Source organism: Callithrix jacchus, chromosome 10 (assembly GCF_049354715.1).
Source record: "Callithrix jacchus isolate 240 chromosome 10, calJac240_pri, whole genome shotgun sequence".
In the NCBI taxonomy this organism is placed as follows: Eukaryota; Metazoa; Chordata; class Mammalia; order Primates; family Cebidae; genus Callithrix; species Callithrix jacchus.
Genome location: NC_133511.1, coordinates 17,087,511 through 17,105,937, shown reverse-complemented (window position 1 = coordinate 17,105,937; position 18,427 = coordinate 17,087,511). Strand labels below are relative to the sequence as shown.

At 46.8% G+C, this 18,427-nt stretch overlaps 1 protein-coding gene across 4 annotated transcripts in view; it reads left to right on the top strand.

The window, feature by feature from the left end:
- Positions 1 to 18,427, top strand: part of DSCAML1 (DS cell adhesion molecule like 1) — a 374,088-nt gene that overhangs the window by 336,907 nt on the left and 18,754 nt on the right. For all 4 annotated transcript variants that reach the window (XR_013523070.1, XM_035264707.3, XM_078339584.1 and 1 more), the window contains 2 exons: positions 8,999 to 9,138; positions 15,560 to 15,713. Coding sequence is in view for 3 of the 4 variants with exons in the window: in XM_035264707.3 (XP_035120598.3) it covers positions 8,999 to 9,138; positions 15,560 to 15,713 (294 nt within the window). In the remaining variant the exon portion in view is untranslated. The remainder of the gene's footprint in view (positions 1 to 8,998; positions 9,139 to 15,559; positions 15,714 to 18,427) is intronic.

Here is an 18,427-nt window from a genome sequence, read left to right as displayed (position 1 = left end):
AAAATTATCAGGAAATTTAGAAAAAAGCAAAAGAAATTTAGAAGAACAAAATGCAAACATAAATTCGGGTTTATTTACTGAGTCCAGATCCCTTAGTCTGAGCGCGGTTTCAGGCTGGTTTATCTGGACCTAGCTCACGAGCTCTAGTTATGACTGCTCAGCCTCCCCTGTGAATATCAAACCTGGCAATATGACCTCCAAGTGCAAAATTGACTTGAATTTTAGACCACTTTAAAGACCTTTAACTGAGGAAGAGGCATGACTAGACCCATGTTTTAGGAAGGTAATTCTTGTTGATCACAGGCAAAAGGTGGGTAATAAGGAGAGACCAGTTAGAACCTGTGTAGGCAGAGATATATTAGATTATATACTAAGGCAACAGCACTGAGGATGAAGGGCAGTGACAAGTTTAGAAAAACGTATCAGAGGAGTTCCACCTCCAGCAAGGGTGGATTGGGTAACTTAAACTCATTCTTCTTGCTGAGGACAGCTAGGAAACATGGACAAACTACTTTTTAGAACACCTGTTGAAGGCATCAGAAAGCTAGCAAGAGAGTGACGAATCTTGGGCCAGAATCCGGGGGAAAATAGAGGCCCCGGAGGTGAGCCTGACATTTGGAACAGCTCCTTTCCTAAGGAACATTTGCTGAACCTGGAGGCAGTGGCCGAGAAGCTGAACGGCACTAGAAAGACATGAACTGGAGGTCAGGTCAGGGCCTGCCGTCTGTGGGGGTCTGTCTGGTGAATCCACCTCACTTAGAGTTGAGAACATAAAGGATGCCACTCTAAGGGCAAAAGGGAACCAAAAGCAGACAGCTCACCTTCAAATCATCTCAATGCTGGAAATTGAATTGAAGTGACCCCAAATTGCTAGTGCCCAGATTGCAGGTGCCTATCAGAAACAAACATGAATCCTCTCTTTAGGAAGATAACATCAGCAGATGCCACAAAGTATTTCTACAAACTATTTTGCAAATGTCGTGTCTGGCATACAATACCATCTCTACTAAAAATACAGAAAATTAGATGGGCATGGTGGCACATGCCTGTAATCCCAGCTACTCAGGAGACTGAGGCAGGAGAATTGCCTGAACCCAGGAGGCAGAGGTTGCGGTGGGCTGAGATTGCACCATTGCACTCCAGCCTGGGTAACAAGAGCAAAACTCTGTCTCAAAAAAAAAAAAAAAAAAAAAAAAATGGGACAACATGAACAAAAGCCATCGGGGGAAAAAAGAGAAACAGATCCACAAAGGTTTCAAACTTGGGTTTTATCAAACATGGACTTTAAGATAATTATGCTTGATGAAATTGAAAACTTCAGAGAATTGGAAATTAGCAAATGGAAAATCTAGGAAGAAAAAAACCCGAATACATGAAATTAAGAACTCAGTTGATGGATTTAATAACACATTAAACACAGTTGAAGATATAACTTGTCAACTGGAATATAAGCAGAAGAAAATATCCAGATGAAGCACAGAAAGACAAATGGGTGGAAAATTAAAGGAGCAGGCAAGAAACATTAAACTTCAGTGTGTATACAGATCACCTGGGAATTATGTTAAAATTCACATCCTGATTTGGCAGGTCTCAGGTGGCACCTGAAATTTTGCATTTCTAACATGCTCACAGGTGATGCTGGTAATGATCCACAGACTGCATTCTGAGTATCAAGGACATAGAGGATGCAGTGAGAAGAAATCCCAAAAAGAGGAGAAAGAGAATGAGGTGAAAGATAAAATGTCTGAAAACGTTTCACACTAATGAAATATATCAAGCCACAAATTCAAGAAGCTCTACAAACTCTGTTGTCACACATTAAAGAAATCTGCTTTTTGGGAGGCCAAGGCAGGTGGATCATGAGGTCAGGAGTTCAAGACCAGCCTGGCCAAGATGGTGAAACCCCATCTCTGCTAAAAATACAAAAAGTTAGCCAGGCATGGTGACAGGCACCTGTAATCCCAGCTACTCAGGAGGCTGAGGCAGAGAATTGCTTGAACCCCAGAGGGGTTCAAGCTGAGATCACACCACTGCACTCCAGCCTGGGCAACAGAATGAGACTCTGCCTCAAAAAAAAAAAAGAAATCTGCACCTAAGTACATCACATTAAGATTGATAAAGAAAAGAGAGGAAGAAGGATCCAAGATGGCCGACCACTAACAGCTCAGGATTGTAGCTCCCAGTGAAAGCTCAGAGAACGAGACGACGCCACATCATTAGACGAATTTTCGTCACTCACCGATTAGCCGATTCCCAGTGGAGGAGCCCCACGGGTCGCCAGCGCAACTCTTGTGGCCGCCGCAGCGGTTTTGCCGGCGTCTCGGCGCAGCAGCTCTTCATGCAGAGCCAACGGGACTGCTTCCCCTACTGACCGGAGTTTGGAGCTCCAGGAAGTCAGAGCCGCTTGTTGTGGACTCAAGAGGGAAGCCAGACCAGAGATTCCCGGGCAGAAGAGCACCATCAGTCTTATCACTGCTATTTAGGCTGCCACAGTGGGTTGCTCGGATCCCAGCACTGGGAATCAATAAGTCGGACGTCGACTCAGAAAACTAATTAGAAAGGCGGTTCATTTACAATGAAGGGAAAAAAACAGCCTAAGAAGGCCGAGTATACTCAAAATCAGAACCCATCAGCAACGGAACAAGCCCTGATAGAAAAGGACTCATCAGCAACCGAACAAGCCCTGATGGAAGAGGACTCATCAGTAACGGAACAAGCCCTGATGGAAAAGGACTGTGTTCCATTATCTGAAGTAGGCTTTAAAAGGTGGATGATAAGAAACTTCTGGGAGTTAAAGGAACTTGTTCTAACCCAATGTAAAGAAACTAAGAACTTGGAAAAAAGGTTCGATGAAATGTTGAAAAGAATAGACAATATAGAGAGGAATACAAATGAACTTACGGAGTTGAAAAATACAACACGAGAACTCAGTGAAATATGTACAAGCTTAAACAGCCGAATGGATCAAGCAGAAGAAAGGGTATCAGAGGTAGAAGACCAACTTAATGAAACCAAACGACAAGACAAGAATAGAGAAAAAAGGATAAAAAGGAATGAGCAAAGTCTCCAAGCAATATGGGACTATGTGAAAAGACCTAATATACGCTTGATTGGTGTACCTGAATGTGACGGAGAGAATGAAGTCAAGCTGGAAAATACTCTCCAGGACATTATCCAGGAAAATTTTCCTAATTTAGCAAAGCAGGACACTATTCGACCCCAGGCAATACAGAGAACACCACAAAGATATTCCTCAAGAAGACCAACCCCAAGGCACATAATCATTAGATTCACCAAGATCGAAACAAAGGAGAAAATATTAAGGGCAACCAGAGAGAAAGATCAAGTTACCCATAAAGGTAAGCCTATTAGGCTTACAGCAGATCTCTCAACGGAAACCCTACAAGCTAGAAGAGAGTGGGGGCCAATATTCAATATACTTAATCAACAGAACTTTCAGCCCAGAATTTCATATCCTGCCAATTTGAGCTTTACATTTGAAGGAAAAATAAAATCTTTTAGGAACAAGCAAGTACTCAGAGATTTTATTACCACCAGGCCTGCTTTACAAGAACTTCTAAAAGAAGCATTATACACAGAAAGGAACAACCAGTATGACCCTTTCTAAAAATACATCAAAAAGTAAAGAGCATTAACATAAAGAAGAATTTTTATCAACGAAAGGACAAAATAGCCAGTTAACAACAAATGGCAGCAACTCTAAATTTAAATCGACCAAATCTCCCAATCAAAAGATACAGACAAAATCTAACAGTATATCCAAAGATATACATAGACTCAAAATAAAGGGTTGGAAAAAACAAAAACAAAAACGTACCAACCAAATGGAGAGCAAAAATAAATAAATAAGAAGCAGGAGTTGCAATTTTCACATTTGACAAAATAGATTTCAAAGCTACAAGGATACAAGGGTAAAAGGATTAATGTAATAATAAGAGATCTTAACACCCAGATACATAAGACCCATAATGAGATTTAGATTCAACGAGACAACAAATTGATAACGATACCCGGGACTGGAACTAAGATCCAGAACAAATAAACTCAATAGAGCTCTCCATGTTAAACACACAAAATATATATTATCCACAAAATCTAACGATATATCTGATGATATACAAAGACTCAAAACAAGGGGATGGAAAAAAACTCACCAACCAAATGGAGAGCAAAAATAAATAAATAAAAAGCAGCAGTTGCAATTCTCACACTTAATAAAATAGATTTCAAAGCTACAAGGATGCAAGGGTAAAAGGATTAATGTAACAATAAGAGATCTTAACACCCAGATACATAAGACACATAATGAGATTTAGATTCAACGAGACAACAAATTGATAACGATATCCAGGACTTGAACTCAGAGCCAGAACAAATAAACACAATAGAGGTCCCCATTTTAAACACATAAAATATGCATTAACCACTTTAAACACTCAAAATATTGATCGGCCATTATTGAAACCCATTTTAGGAATGAAGTAATATTCCTTTTTCCCTCTTTTTCTTTTTTTCCCCTTCTTTTTCTCTTTTTCCCTAGAAAAAAAATAAAAATAAAAATAAAAGAGAGACATCTTAAAAGCAACCAGAGGAAAAAAGACTGATTACCTCCAAAGAAGAAGCAATAAGATTGTGGCTAACTTGTCAGAGACAATGGAAAACAGAAAAAAGGATAATGATATATTTGCATATATGTAAAATATATAAGGGAAACAGTTACCAACCTAAGATATTATACCTAGCAAAACTACTCTTCATGATTAAGATGAAATAAAGACATTTCCAGACAAATAAAAACTGAGAGAATTTATCACCAACATTCCTGCCCTAGAGAATATCAGAGGATATTCTTTAACTAGAAGGAAAACGATCCTAGGAGGAAGCTCAGTGACACAGCAAGTAAAGGCAGAGCAATTAAGTGGTGACTATATGGGTAAATCTAAACCCCATCTCTACTAAAAATATAAAAATTAGCCTGGCGTTGTGGCAAGTGCCAATAGCGCATAGTCCCAGTTACTCAGGAGGCTGAGGCAGGAGAATCACTGGAACCAGGGAAGCAGAGGTTGCAGTGAGTGAGCCAAGATCATCATGCCACTGCACTCCAGTCTGGGTGACAGAGTAAGAGTCTATCTCAAAAAAATAAAAATGAAATGAAATAAATTACACAACAGTGGCATATAGATTGGTACAGGGAAAATGGAAGTTCTAAGGTCATTGCATTGTCTGAAAAGTGCCCATTGATATTAAACTTTGGTAAGCTAAAGATTCATGTTGTAAGCTGGGTGTGGTGGCTTATGCTACATCCAGCATTTTGGGAGGCTGCATTGGGAGTATTGCCTGAGGTCAGGAGTTTGAGACCAACCTGACCGACATGATGAAACCTCATCTCTTTTAAAAATACAAAAAAATTAGCCAGGCATGGTGGCAGGCACCTGTAATCCCAGCTACTTGGGAGGCTGAGACAGGAGAATCACTTGAATCCAGGAGGTGTAGGTTGCAGTGAGCCAAGACCAGGCCATTGCACTCCAGCATGGGCAACAAGAGCAAAATTCCATCTCAAACAAACAAACAAAAATTCATGTGGTAATCTATTGAGTAACCACCAAAAGCAGTGAAGGATTGCATAATAGTTAAGCTAATAGAGGGAGGAAAACAGAATATTTTTTAATACTTAACTAAAAAGAAGCCACAAAAGGAAAGAAAAAGAGAAATGGGGATAGGATAGATAAGACAAACAGAAATTATTTAGTAAGATGATGTAGGGTCCAGCCCTACAGGGTTCTGTGAGCCCCTCTCTGCTTATGCAGAGAAGAGAAATTGTAAAAATGAAAGACACAAGACACAGAGATAGACAAAAGAGAGTCTGGGCCCAGGGGTCCACTGCTATCCAAATCACGGAGACCAGCAGTGGCCCCAATGTCAAATGTCAGGACGCTCTCACTTTTATTGAGTTGCAAATCTGGGGGCAGAGTAGATAGGGCATGGCAGTGATAGGGTCAAGGACATCACTGGTCATTCAGGTAGGGGATCAGGAATTTCTGGCACCCAAAGTGAGGTAAGGAGCATAATGCATCAGCACCTTTTCCATACTTATCAAGAAAGAACTAAAACATTAAGATTTGTATTACTATTACTGATTAGCTTTTCTAAGATAATCAGGAAGCAGCTGCAGAAGCGGAGCATGAGAGTAGACATGGAACATGACCGCTGAAGCACAGCATCACATAGAGACAGTTAAGCCCCTGGATGTCTGTGGGTCTACCTGACAGCCATCAGGCCTTACCACAAGAGCTTGGAGAAGCAGAGTTTTCTCCTGACTTCCCCAGGAAGGAGATGTCTCGGCCACTTTGGACATCTCCCCCCCTAGCTGGCTAAACAGCAGGCACTTTCCCAGTGCTGGCACTGCCGCACAGCCGAGGCACCCTCCAGCAGCCCTTATGTGGGCATGACAGAGGGCTTAAAGCATCTTGCCTTAGTGTCATTCATTTCACAATGTCACCCAGGTTCACACTTCCAATCTGAGAGGCATTAGTAAAAGAATTAAGATCACCTATAAATAACTAAGATCACATGTGAATAACCGATAACTACTGCAGTTATATTTCTAGTTACTTTCATCTTCATTATTTATATTGGAAATAGACTGAGGCCTTTTGCTCCTGCCTCAGCACTTATGGATCTCCCCACTACAAGATGATATATTTAAACCGAAATATAGTAGTAATTTCATTAAAGATAAATTAACTAAATCCTCCAATTAAAAGATAAAGACTGTCAGAATGGTAGGTGCAAAACAAAACCCAAATATATGCTGTTTACAGGAGATGTCTAAAACATAAGTGTATAGAGAGGTTCAACATGAGTGAACGGAAAAAATAAAAGACACACCATGCAAACTGTCTAATAGAAAACTGGAATATTCATGTTGGACATAGTATACTTTAAGGCAAAAAGAATTATTAGAGCTGAGGAAGGACACTTTGTTATGATAAAAGACTCAATTTACTAGGCAAATAAAATAATTCTAAATTTGAATGTACCCAATAATATAACCTCAAAATATATAAAATCAAAAACTGATAAACTACAAGGAGAAATAGGCAAATTCACAACCACAGTGGAAGATTTTAACATACCTCTTTCAATAACTGATAGGGAAAAAAATGTGCAAGGATAGAGATTTGAACCCTCCAGTTAGCACACTGGAGGCCTACCCAGTGGCCATCCGTAGACCCCTTTACCTCACAGCTGCACAGACATCCAGCAGAGGTGACACACAAGGCTGTGTAGCAGGGAGGACAGGTGGAGTCAAGGCTAATTCCCAGGTTCTGGACTCGGGCCCCCAGAACCATGATGATGCCGTAACTAGTTCTTTTATTCTGCCCCAAATGATTCACTACGTGCTAGGAAAGAAAACGCTGAGGTAGGTGCCATCAGCTGAGAGTTGAGAAGCAGAATGCAAAAACTTTGTTACAATTTATTGTCTTATGTGATAGGCACTATGCTAAATGCTTTATTTTATTTTATTTTATTTAAGACAGAGTCTTGCTGTTGCCCAGGCTGGAGTGCAGTGGCATGATCTCAGCTTACTGCAATCTCCGCCTCCCATGTTCAAGCGATTCTCCTGCCTCAGCCTCCCTAGTAGCTGAGATTACGTGCACATGCCACCATGCCCAGATAATTTTGTATTTCTTGTAGAGACAGGGTTTCCCCAGGCTAGTCTTGAACTCCTGACTTCAGGGGATCCGCCCACCTACGCCTCCCAAAGTGCTGGGATTACAGGTGTAAGCCATCTGGCCAGTACTTTAATTAGCACTAATTATCACTACAACCTTTTAATGCAGTTCTTATCTCCATTGTATAGATAGGGAAATGGAGGCTCAGAGAGGTAAAATAAGTTGAATAGGATGCTATCACTGTCCTCAAAAGATCATAGAAGTTTCTAGAAGGGAAAACAAGTACACAATCATATAATGGAGAGATGAGGATAGGGAGTATGAGCTGAGAACAGGAAGCTTTCAGTCTCCCAGGCAAAGCCCTGGGGTCCCAGCTAGGTGAGCCAGGCCCTGAGAGGAGGGCGAGGGGAATTTATAGTCCATAAGAGTTGGAATTTGGCTGGGCACCACAGCTCACGCCTGTAACCCGAGCACTTTGGGAGGCCGAGGTGGGCAGATCACTTCAGGTCAGGAGTTCGAGACCAGCCCGGCCAACATAGTGAAACCCCATCTCTACTAAAAATTAAAAAATGAAGAAATTAATCAGCTGGGCGTGGTGGCCAGTGCCTGTAGTCCCAGCTACTTGGGAGGCTGAAGCACGAGAATCGCTTGAACCCCAGGAGGCAAAAGGAGGCAGAGGTTGCAGTGAGCTAAGATCAGGCCACTGCACTCCAGCCTGGGTGACAGAGTGAGACTCTGTGTCAAAAAAAAAAGTTAGAATCCACCTAGGATGGATTTCCTAGTCACTTCTAAGGTAGATTTTCTTCCAGAAAGTACCCAGCCAGCACTTCAAGGCCTGTGCCCCAGGCTCATGCCAGTAAACAGGTTGTGGTCCCAGCTTCAAGAAACTCACAGGCCAAGAAAGGGAAAGTGCCAGGTGCAGTGTTTTTTCCCCCCAAATACAGGCTTATAGTTAGTAAGGGGGTGGGGGTCAGGGGTTAAGGTCAGAGGAATCAAGATGAATTCCTCATGGGTTCTGTTTCTCTTTTGCCTATGCTACCTCCTTGTTCTGGCAAAACAGTTATGAAGCTGGCTGCTCCAAGGACCTCCATTTCAGATACTTTGTTACAATTCCAAAATGATCATTTTCTCCTCCCATGTGTTTACCGTGCAGGAGGACCCTCCCCCTCTAAGCCACAGCTCAAGGGTGCCACCTCCAGGAAGCTCTCCCAGATTGACCTGCCTCCCTCTCCCAACTGTCATTTTTCCGAAAGGCTGTGCTCCTGCTTTCTCTCAACTGATGAGGCCTTCTCCCTGCTCAGTTCCAGGTCCCCCTGCTGGCATCAAAGCTGTCCCTTCATCAGCTAGCAGTGTGGTTGTGTCTTGGCTCCCCCCTACCAAGCCCAACGGGGTGATCCGCAAGTACACCATCTTCTGCTCCAGCCCCGGGTCTGGCCAGCCGGTAAGTGAGTTCAGGGCCAAACGATGAAGGGGATGGAAGAAAAGAAAAGGGACCTTAGATCAGCTGACTTCCAGGCCAAACCCTGAGGCTGCCTGTATCTGAGCTTCTGCCTGGATTCATAGATAAGAATAGGGTCTGGCCACCCAAAGTGGCCGAAGCCTTACTCAGTGTCCATCTTGGGTCCGTCCTCTGTTCCAGAGGCCGTAAGAGTGTCACAAGAACTGGAGGCTCCTTTGAGCCCGGTGGGTCATCCCCAAGCAGGCAGGGTGCAGGGAGGCCAGCCTCAGCTCTCCGGCTGGCAGAGGAGGCTCAGAGCAGGTCCTCAGGCTGGTCTGTGGCCTCTGGGAATGAATCGCATTTCAACGCGGTAGGTCTGGGCTTGGAGGCGCTGTCAGAGCTCTGCCCTGCGTGAGTGCCTCTACAGGGAGCAAGCTGAGGGAGAGGAAAGACGTGGGAAAGCTAAGAGAAGACACAGGCATCTCTGGGCCAGGGCCTAGTCTCAGGCGAGAGGAGCAGACCGAGAGACTGCAATATCTGCCCTAACCCTGGGAGCAGAGGGGGCAGCCCCCAGGCCAGACATAGGGCAGGGGGCTAGCCTGGCCCCTCCACTGAAGCTCAGAGGGGCCCCACAGAGAGAGAAGGTAGGATGGAGATGGGAGCAATGGGATATACACCTACATCCCATCATATGCATCCTTCCCCCTGCCTCTTTCATCGTCTCCAGCCAGTCAACCACGAAGTCCTGCTGTGTGACTACAGTGTGCCTGTTCTAGGTACGGGAGCAGGAGCAGATACCTGCCCTCAAGGGGCTTCCAGTCTGGTGGAGGTGGGTGGCAGAGGGGAGCACACTAGAGGGCCAGGAGTACTGTCAGGAAGATGTGCTCAGGGCTGGGGGAGCAAGGAGCAGAAGAAGCAGGAGCAGGAGGCCCACTCCTCCCTCCATCAACAACTGGGCATCAGCCTGAACATCTGCACATGAGCTTTTGGCTGCCAGGAAACCTGCCCTGAAATTGCTCAGTAATTGGGTCATCATCTCCTCCTATGCTCTCTGCTTTCTTGTGGTCTTTCTGAATCACCCTCTGAGGGGTAGCTGGCCCAGCTCCCGCCAGTGAGGCCAGAGTTCTATTACCAGAGGGGAAGCCCCGTGACTGCGGCCCCTCCTCTCCATCCTCACGGCCACTACCTCACATGCAGCAAAGTGCACACACGTCATCACTATACACCTCTGCGAATTTTCACAACCCACCCAGTAAGCAGCATCCAGAGCACAGAACAGGACATTACAACACCCTGGACCTCCATGCCCCCTTCCTGCCCCTCCTCCTGGGTAACGATCGCCCTGACTTCAATAGCATAGATAAGTGGTGCTTTTTGCACTTTGTACAAATGGAGTCATACCATTTGTCCAGCTTCTCCTACCCAACATTATTCTGAATTCCTGAACTGAATTCACATTGTCGTGTGTGACTATAGCTCATTCATTCTTCTGTATAGTTTCTGAGTGCATATGTTACAATTGTTAAACCATTGTGCTGGCCACTAGTATCTATTGATGGAAGGAAGGCTTTGGGGCACTTTTCAGTTTGGAATTCTTCCAATGGTGCTACTGTGAACATTCCTGTATGTGTCTCTGGGTGCTCATGGGCATGGATCTCTGTCAGGTGTGCACCTAGGAAAGGAATCACTAGGTCACAGGCTCTGCAGGTGTTCACTGAGAACAGCCCGCCATTGTTGGGTGCCCACGCCCATCACACCCTCGCTCATGAGGGATGAGAGTGCCAGTGACTCCACATCAGCACAGACTTGGTGTTTTTCAGGCAAGCTTTCAGCCATGTGTCCTGCTCTGTTTTCTCCTCTCCCCCCGGCTCTGCCCCCAGCACACACACGCACACATTCTAGGCTCTCAGGATACTGAGCTAGTCACAATTCTGGGCACCACTGCACCTCTTCACACCTCTGCACCCTTGCCCCATGGATTCCTCCCGTGGCATGCTCCTCACTCCCGTCAGACACTGAATGCATTTGAAGGCAGTTCACTGTTCACATATCTGTCTCCCTCCCTGGTCTCTGAGTACCCCATGAAGACAGGGGCAGCATCTTTTCATCTTTGGGTCCCCAGTGGCTGAGCACTGTGCCTGGTCCATCCAGGTCCCAGAATACCTGTTTGATGAATGAATCAGTAGCTGCCTGGCAATGCTGTAGCCTCTGATATTGGGCAAGCTTCCTTTCCTTAATTGATGGGAGAGGATAGTCATTCTCTAGCTTGGACTTTCGCATTTATTTTCTCCTCTGATAACAAAGTTTTTCCAAGGGCTTGGTGTCCGGGAGCCTCACCTCCTCATTAACTCAGGCTTCAGGGATCCTCTCCTGGGCTCCAGAACAGAGCCCCTGGTCCCCATCCCCTCCTCCTGCTGCAGGAGACATTGGGAACCTCCCTCCATCCTCTTCATGTCTTGCGATTTCCCATCAGACTATCACACAAGGCCTGCTGATGTGATGAGAACTTCATTTCTGTAAGGGGACTGGGGTCAAAAGTTGGGGGGGAAACTGAGGGATCTGGGGACCTGGGGACCTAACCACTGTGTGTGACATTATCACTTTGCACAAATATATTCCAAATTCCAAACAATTTCAATACAAACTCATTTATGAAAGACAGCTCCAGGAGAGATGCTAGGGGTGAGGGCACACTTGCGTATCAGTGACAGTGCAAAACCGTGGCATGAGCCTGGTGTTACAGGGAGATGTCTGAGACTGTGCGTGCTCACACATGCTGGTGAGAGCAGATGACCCAGTACATGTGGAAGCCTCAGGAAAGAGTGTGTGTAGCCTTGGCTACAGGTCAGTTACACCCTGGGGACTGCATTGAACCCCGACAGAAATTTTACTAATAATGTAATACATCTTTCACTGATTATAAAAATAATGCAATTTTATCATAGAAAATCTATAAAACATATAAAAGAATAAAGAGGAAAGTAAAAATTACTTGTACTCTTACTCCCTACAGATAAAGACTGGTGATGTTTTGGTATATAATCTTTCAATCTTTGACCTGTACATATAGTACAGGTTTTGAGGGGTTTTATTAGACTAAATTAAAATAATATTATACATGTTATGTAATCTGCCTTCTTCATGTAAAACCTGTTGGTGCTTTCCCACACCATCAGATATTCTTCTAAAACATTTTTTCAGGTGTGTGTGACAGAGCCCTACTCTGTCACCCAGGCTTGAGTGCAGTGGCACCATCTCAGCTCACTGTAACCTCCACCTCCCAGGTTCAAGTGATTTTCCTGCCTCAGCCCCCCAAGCAGCTGAGATTACAGGCACACATCACCACGGCCAGCTAATTTTTGTATTTTTGTAGAGACAGGGTTGCACCATGTTGGCCAGGCTGGTCTCGAACTCCTGACTCTAAGTAACCGCCTGCCTCAGTCTCCCAAAGTGCTGGGACTATAGGCATGAGCCACCACACCTGGCCTAAAATACAATCTTGAATTGCTGCTTATACAGAATCTATTTAACCAGTCTCCCATTATTCTATATTTAATGTGTCTTTCAAATTTTCACCATTGTAAATTATGCCTCAATGAACATCCTTCACAGAAATCTTTATGCACTTATTTTAATAGTTTCTTAGGGTAAATTTCTACAGGAATTCCTAGGTCACAAAGAGTGTAAATATTCGTAAAGTTCTGCATACAGATTTACAAATTGCCCTTCAGAGTGTTTACACCCATGTGTGTTTCCACCAGCATGGTGAATGACCAGCAGCACTGCCCTTTGCACCTATGCTGATCCCACATTTGTTTTCTGTTTTGTTCTGCTTTATTTTTGTTAGATGAATTTTTTTTATACATGTGCCTTATTTTAAAGGTTTTATGTTTATTAGCTACATTTTTCTTCTTTGGGTAATTGTCAGTTTACATCCTTTGTCCAGTTTTCTATTTGTGTTTCTCATGTTTTTCTTATTGATTTATAAGTGTTCTTTACATATTAAGGATAATAGCCATTTTCTGTCATGTAAGTTGCAAGTATCTGCCAATTCATTGCTTGCCTCTTGATTCTGGATTTTGGTTTTTTGTTTTGTTTTTGATTTTTGTTTTGTTTTGTTTTGTTTTTTGAGACAGTTTCACTCTTATTGCCCAGGCTGGAGTGCAGTGTGGCACCATCTCAGATCACTGCAAACTCTACCTCACAGGTTCAAGCAATTCTCCTGCCTCAGCCTCCCAAGTAGCGGGGATTACAGGCATGCTAATTTTGCATTTTTAGTAGAGACAGGATTTCACCATGTTAGTCAGGCTGCTCTTGAACTCCTGATGTCAGGTGATCCACCTGCCTCGGCCTCTCACAGTGTTGGGATTATAGGTGTGAGCCACCACACCCGGCCTTTGATTCTGTTTTTGATGTACAATAGTTCTTCTTTTTACAGAAGCTGAACTTACCAATCATTTCCATTTATGATTTTGCCATTATTTTTAGGATTAGAAAAATGGATAAATATTTACCTATATAGTTTCTTCTTTCAGAGGTTGCCTTTTTTCAAAAACCTTTGACCCACTGGAACTTTATTTGGGGATATGGCTGTGTGCTTTTGAACATGATTTCAGGAGACACATGGGTGTCCAGATTAAAAGGAAAGCACCCAGGATCTGGGTTGGACGCTAATACCTACAAGGAGAAGCCAAACCTTCTTGCCCTGTCTGTGTAGGCACAAATATACACTCAGGTACACTCAGCTGCTCTCCACACATGCACACATACATACAAACACATACATTCCTGTACTGTCACCAAAAATGAGCCCGGAGAAGAACATGTCCTAGTTTACAAAGGTCGTGCATGTCCCTGCCTCTTTGCGCCTCAGTCACACACAGGTTGGGCAGAGCTGTATGGCTTCCCTAGTTTTCAGGAGACAAAACTGAGCGTCCAGAAACCCTGGGGAACCTTATGGGTTGTACACCCAGGAAGAAGGGCAGGCGGGTGCTGAAGCCACTACACCACCCCACACTTCACACATTTATCAACTACAGATACGCACACCAGTCTAGAGTGCTGTGGCCTGAAAGGGCTTTCCAACCACCTCAAGCATTGCTCTGTACCTGCCCACCCCCTGGACATCCTGGATTCAAGGCCAGACCCCCACCAGGGAGGCAAGAGTATGCCAGGAAGCTCCGTGTGTGTTACAGAGATGCCTGTGCCTTTTCCCCTAACATTTCCCTACAGATGGATGGCCTGGGGCCAAAAGGAGGTCTCCTCCTGTTATAAGTCATTGGGCCTCTCAGGCCATTCATGCCCTCCCATGGGCATGAAGAATGTCCCTCTGTGCCCCACACCTGCCTGGAGCTTTGCTCCTCAGCACATGTGTGCACACATCTACATGTGTGTGCGCCTGTGAGCCTGTGAGTGCAAGATCCCGTGACTGCAGAGATAACTAATTATTAGCTCCCTCTGGCCTCGGGCCCCCCAATCTGTTCTGGGGCTGCTCCCCTCTCCCTGGACTTCCGCTCTGATTTCAAAGGGGCCCTGGTGCTGTCCTTCTCTCCCTTCCCCGCGGCTGACCAGAAAATAAAATAAAATGAAAGTCAGTCCCATCCCGCCTGTGCCAGGGAAGAGGCTGACAGGAGGTCTGCAAACTAGCGCTTATCAAAAGCTCCTTCTCAAATTCATTTCAATATCTGAGCCTCTGGTTTCCAAGGCAACATAATCTTTTCATCAAAGCAACTGGTAAAACCACTGGGATCCGATATTGTTTTGTTGGCAACTTGTCAAAACTGTCATTTTGTTTAAAAAAAATTTATAGATTTATATAACCTACAAATATATATGCTGATCTATACCACTAATAATCATTAATAAAGTGCTGCCCAGGAGAGCTTTCACAGTTCGTTCTGCAGCCCCCTCCTCCCCGGGCCAGCAGGAGTGCTGCCTGCAAAATGCAGGAGTGGTAATTAGACAGCAGGGTTAGGAAGTGACCGGGAGCCAGGGCAGGCTGCAGGAGCCTGTCCCCAACCCTCATCAGGCAGAGGCAGTCAACTAGCTTCTTTCTGAAGACTCTTTCTTGTTTTCCTGGGACCCCCTGTCCCCCATTCTCCCTTCTCCTGACTACCCCATCTCTCACCTAAAGCATTCACATCCCCTGGCCTGAGCCACAGTTGCCAGAGTCTGGATTAGTTGAAGAGGTAAACTGAGGCTGACCCAGCCACACCACAAGGCAGGCCCATCAGCTCCTAGGGGCCAAGCCCAGGGCACACTCAGTCTGCTGCATCTCCAAAACTTGGCAAGGACAAATAGGACAGAATCCTGCCTTCCACCCGACCCCACCATCCTCTCCTCTGAGCCCTGGGCACTGAGGACATCTTGGAGGCTGGAGGGCCCCGGTTCTACTTCTCAGAGCCTCTTCGCCTCTGCCCTGCAGGCTCCCAGTGAGTACGAGACTAGTCCAGAGCAGCTCTTCTACCGGATCGCCCACCTAAACCGCGGTCAGCAGTATCTGCTGTGGGTGGCCGCCGTCACCTCCGCCGGCCGGGGCAACAGCAGCGAGAAGGTGACCATCGAGCCTGCTGGCAAGGGTGAGAAGCCTGAGGCTGGGGTAGAAGGGCAAACGCTTCCAAAAGCTCCCTTCTGGAATCCTGTTTCTCCGCAGACAGGGACTCTGCTAGCTCCGCTCTATCTGTGACCTAGCGTGAGGAGCTGGCACGCGCCTGCCTCCTGCACTCACCAAGACTGGGCCTCTGCTGCCCCCTGACTCCAGCAAAGCTTCACAACAGGCTGCAGCCAGCTCCTGCCTGGGGCGGGGGGACAGGGTGCACTTGATTCTCCTACTCCAAATCCTACTCCTAACTTGAAAAAAGGGGAGTTGCCTCCAACCCCAGTACAAAGCCGGGATTTTGTCCCAATGCTCAGCTCCTCCAGAAGGGGCTATGGCAGGGCGTGCTGCTTCCACAGAGCAGCTGAGCCTTAAAGGAGAGGCCCCCAGTGCTGAACTAGATACGAGGCACAGGTGGTTCCAGCAATGGCAGATTCCTGCGATCCGCAGACCTTTACAGAGCGCGTGCTGTGAAGGAGGCTGTGGGCTAGAATCAGACCCTCTTAGGGAGTGCCCCACCGAATCTCTGACCAGGACATGAGTGTGGCATGGGGGTTGCACCCTCACTTTTCAGAGGAATGACACTTCTAAGGCCTCGTGCCAAGGGCAAGCTGTGGCAGCCACACAGGGAGAGCTGCGAGGCAGCATCTGCCTTGTCCCTGGGGTGCAGGAACTGGCCACAACTAGCCCAGGACCGTAGGCCCACTACTTGCTACTGGGCCTCCCTGGGCCCCACCTCGCTCCCCCACTCTCTCATCCACCACAACCCAGACGAGAGGGGGTGGTGCCTGCACAGCCCAGCCACCCTACGGGGTGACTTAAGCTCCCCTTGGCCCAGACACAAGAGCCCCAGCCCTACCCTGCCGTGGGCTGAACCAGCCAGCATCTGATCAAAGGTCTACAGTGGGTCGGGGGTTCCACCTGCCCTGCCAGCAGGGCTTGTCCCATTCCACAGCTGAGCAACCTGAGGCAGGAGCCACATGGCCTGCAGACAGCCGGGAAGGGGTGAGCTAGCTCTTCAGCTCTAAGTCAGGGCTCTTTCCACACAGCTCAGAGCCTCCCACCACCCCCTTCTTCCTGGTACTGCCAACCTCTTTTCCTTCAGGAAAAGAAGGGGTCTAGAACCTATCACCCTTCCAGGACAGCTGGCACTGGCCCAGAGGCAGGAGCATGATGGCTGGGCATCTTCGGAGAAGGCCGGCCTATTCTCCTGGGGGCATTAGATATAACACAGTCCTAGAGAGCTGTGGGCTTCCTAGAACACATTCACACAGCATCCCTCACAGCTGCCCTGCGAGGTGGGAAAGACAAATACTGCTGCCCACTTCTCCCATACACACACTCACACACACATACACACATGCACACTCATGCATATGCACACACATACACACAGACCTGCACTCACACACTTATGCACATATACACACTAATGTGCATACACACATACACACGAATATATACACACACACATATGCACACACACAAATGTACACATGCTCAAACACACGCATATGCATAGACATATACACACACTAACACATTCATGCATATGCACATACACACACATACGCGCATGCGCGCGCGCGCGCACACACACACACACACACACACACACACACACACACTGAGACACACAGAGATTCAGGGAGCCAAACCCAGCCTGTGGCAAAACCAGGTCTGGAAACTGATCTCTGGAGAACCTCGAACCCTCTGCAAAGACCCCAGGCTTCTCGCTGCCCCCCATGGAGCCGTCTTCATGTGGACCCCTCTCCCAGGCCTATCTAGTGCCCCCACTGCCCCAAGCAGCCCCCAGAACTCCCCTCCTCTGCGAGCCCCTTGGCACCCAGCACTATTAGCACAGAAGCCAGCCCCGACATCCTGCACCCAAACCTCTCCACTGCTCCCTCACTCACCCTCCCTCCACCCAAGAAGGGCCCCGGCTCCACGGACCTGCCCTACCCTCTAAGGCACTTGGGCACTTGCTTCCTTTAAATCTGAGCCTGGCAATCTCTCAGGCACCAGATGCATCTGCCCACCCAGCATACCCTGGGCACCTGTGGCCTGCGCCTTCTGTGATGCTGCTGACCCGGTCCTCCACAGCCACCCTTGGGACACTCCATCCTCTCCTCTGTGCCTGTGCTTGTGCCTGTTGACCCTGGAGTTGGTCACTGCCCTGTCATTCTGCATTCCCTCCTGTGGCCTCATCATGCCTTCTGACTCCCAGACCTGTGTCTTTGGCCCAGACAGCCCTCTGGCGCTCCAGAACACGCACCCACCTGTGGTCTAGCTACAGCTGTGGCTGCGCGTGGACTCAGCATGAGATGAAGCCATGCCTGCCAAGCCTGCCCCTCCTCTGGTGTGCCCTGTTCCCATGAGGTTGCCATCACTCACCTCAGTGGCCCAGCCAGAATCCTGGGAGCCATCCTCCCCTTTCCCCTCTCTTCCCGCAAACCAGACAGACCCCAGGTTTTGTCAGCTCTTGCCCTGAGCCCCTCACCTGTCCACCACCACACATCACCTCCAGCCTGCATTCTGGCCACCATCCCATCACAGTCTGTGTCCTCCAGGACTCCTTCCACCAAACTATCCTCTGCAAGCAGCCAGGATGCATCCGAAATTTTTTTTTTTTTTCTTTTTAGACAGAATCTCACTTTGTCACACAGCCTGGAGTGCAGTGCCATGATTTCGGCTCAC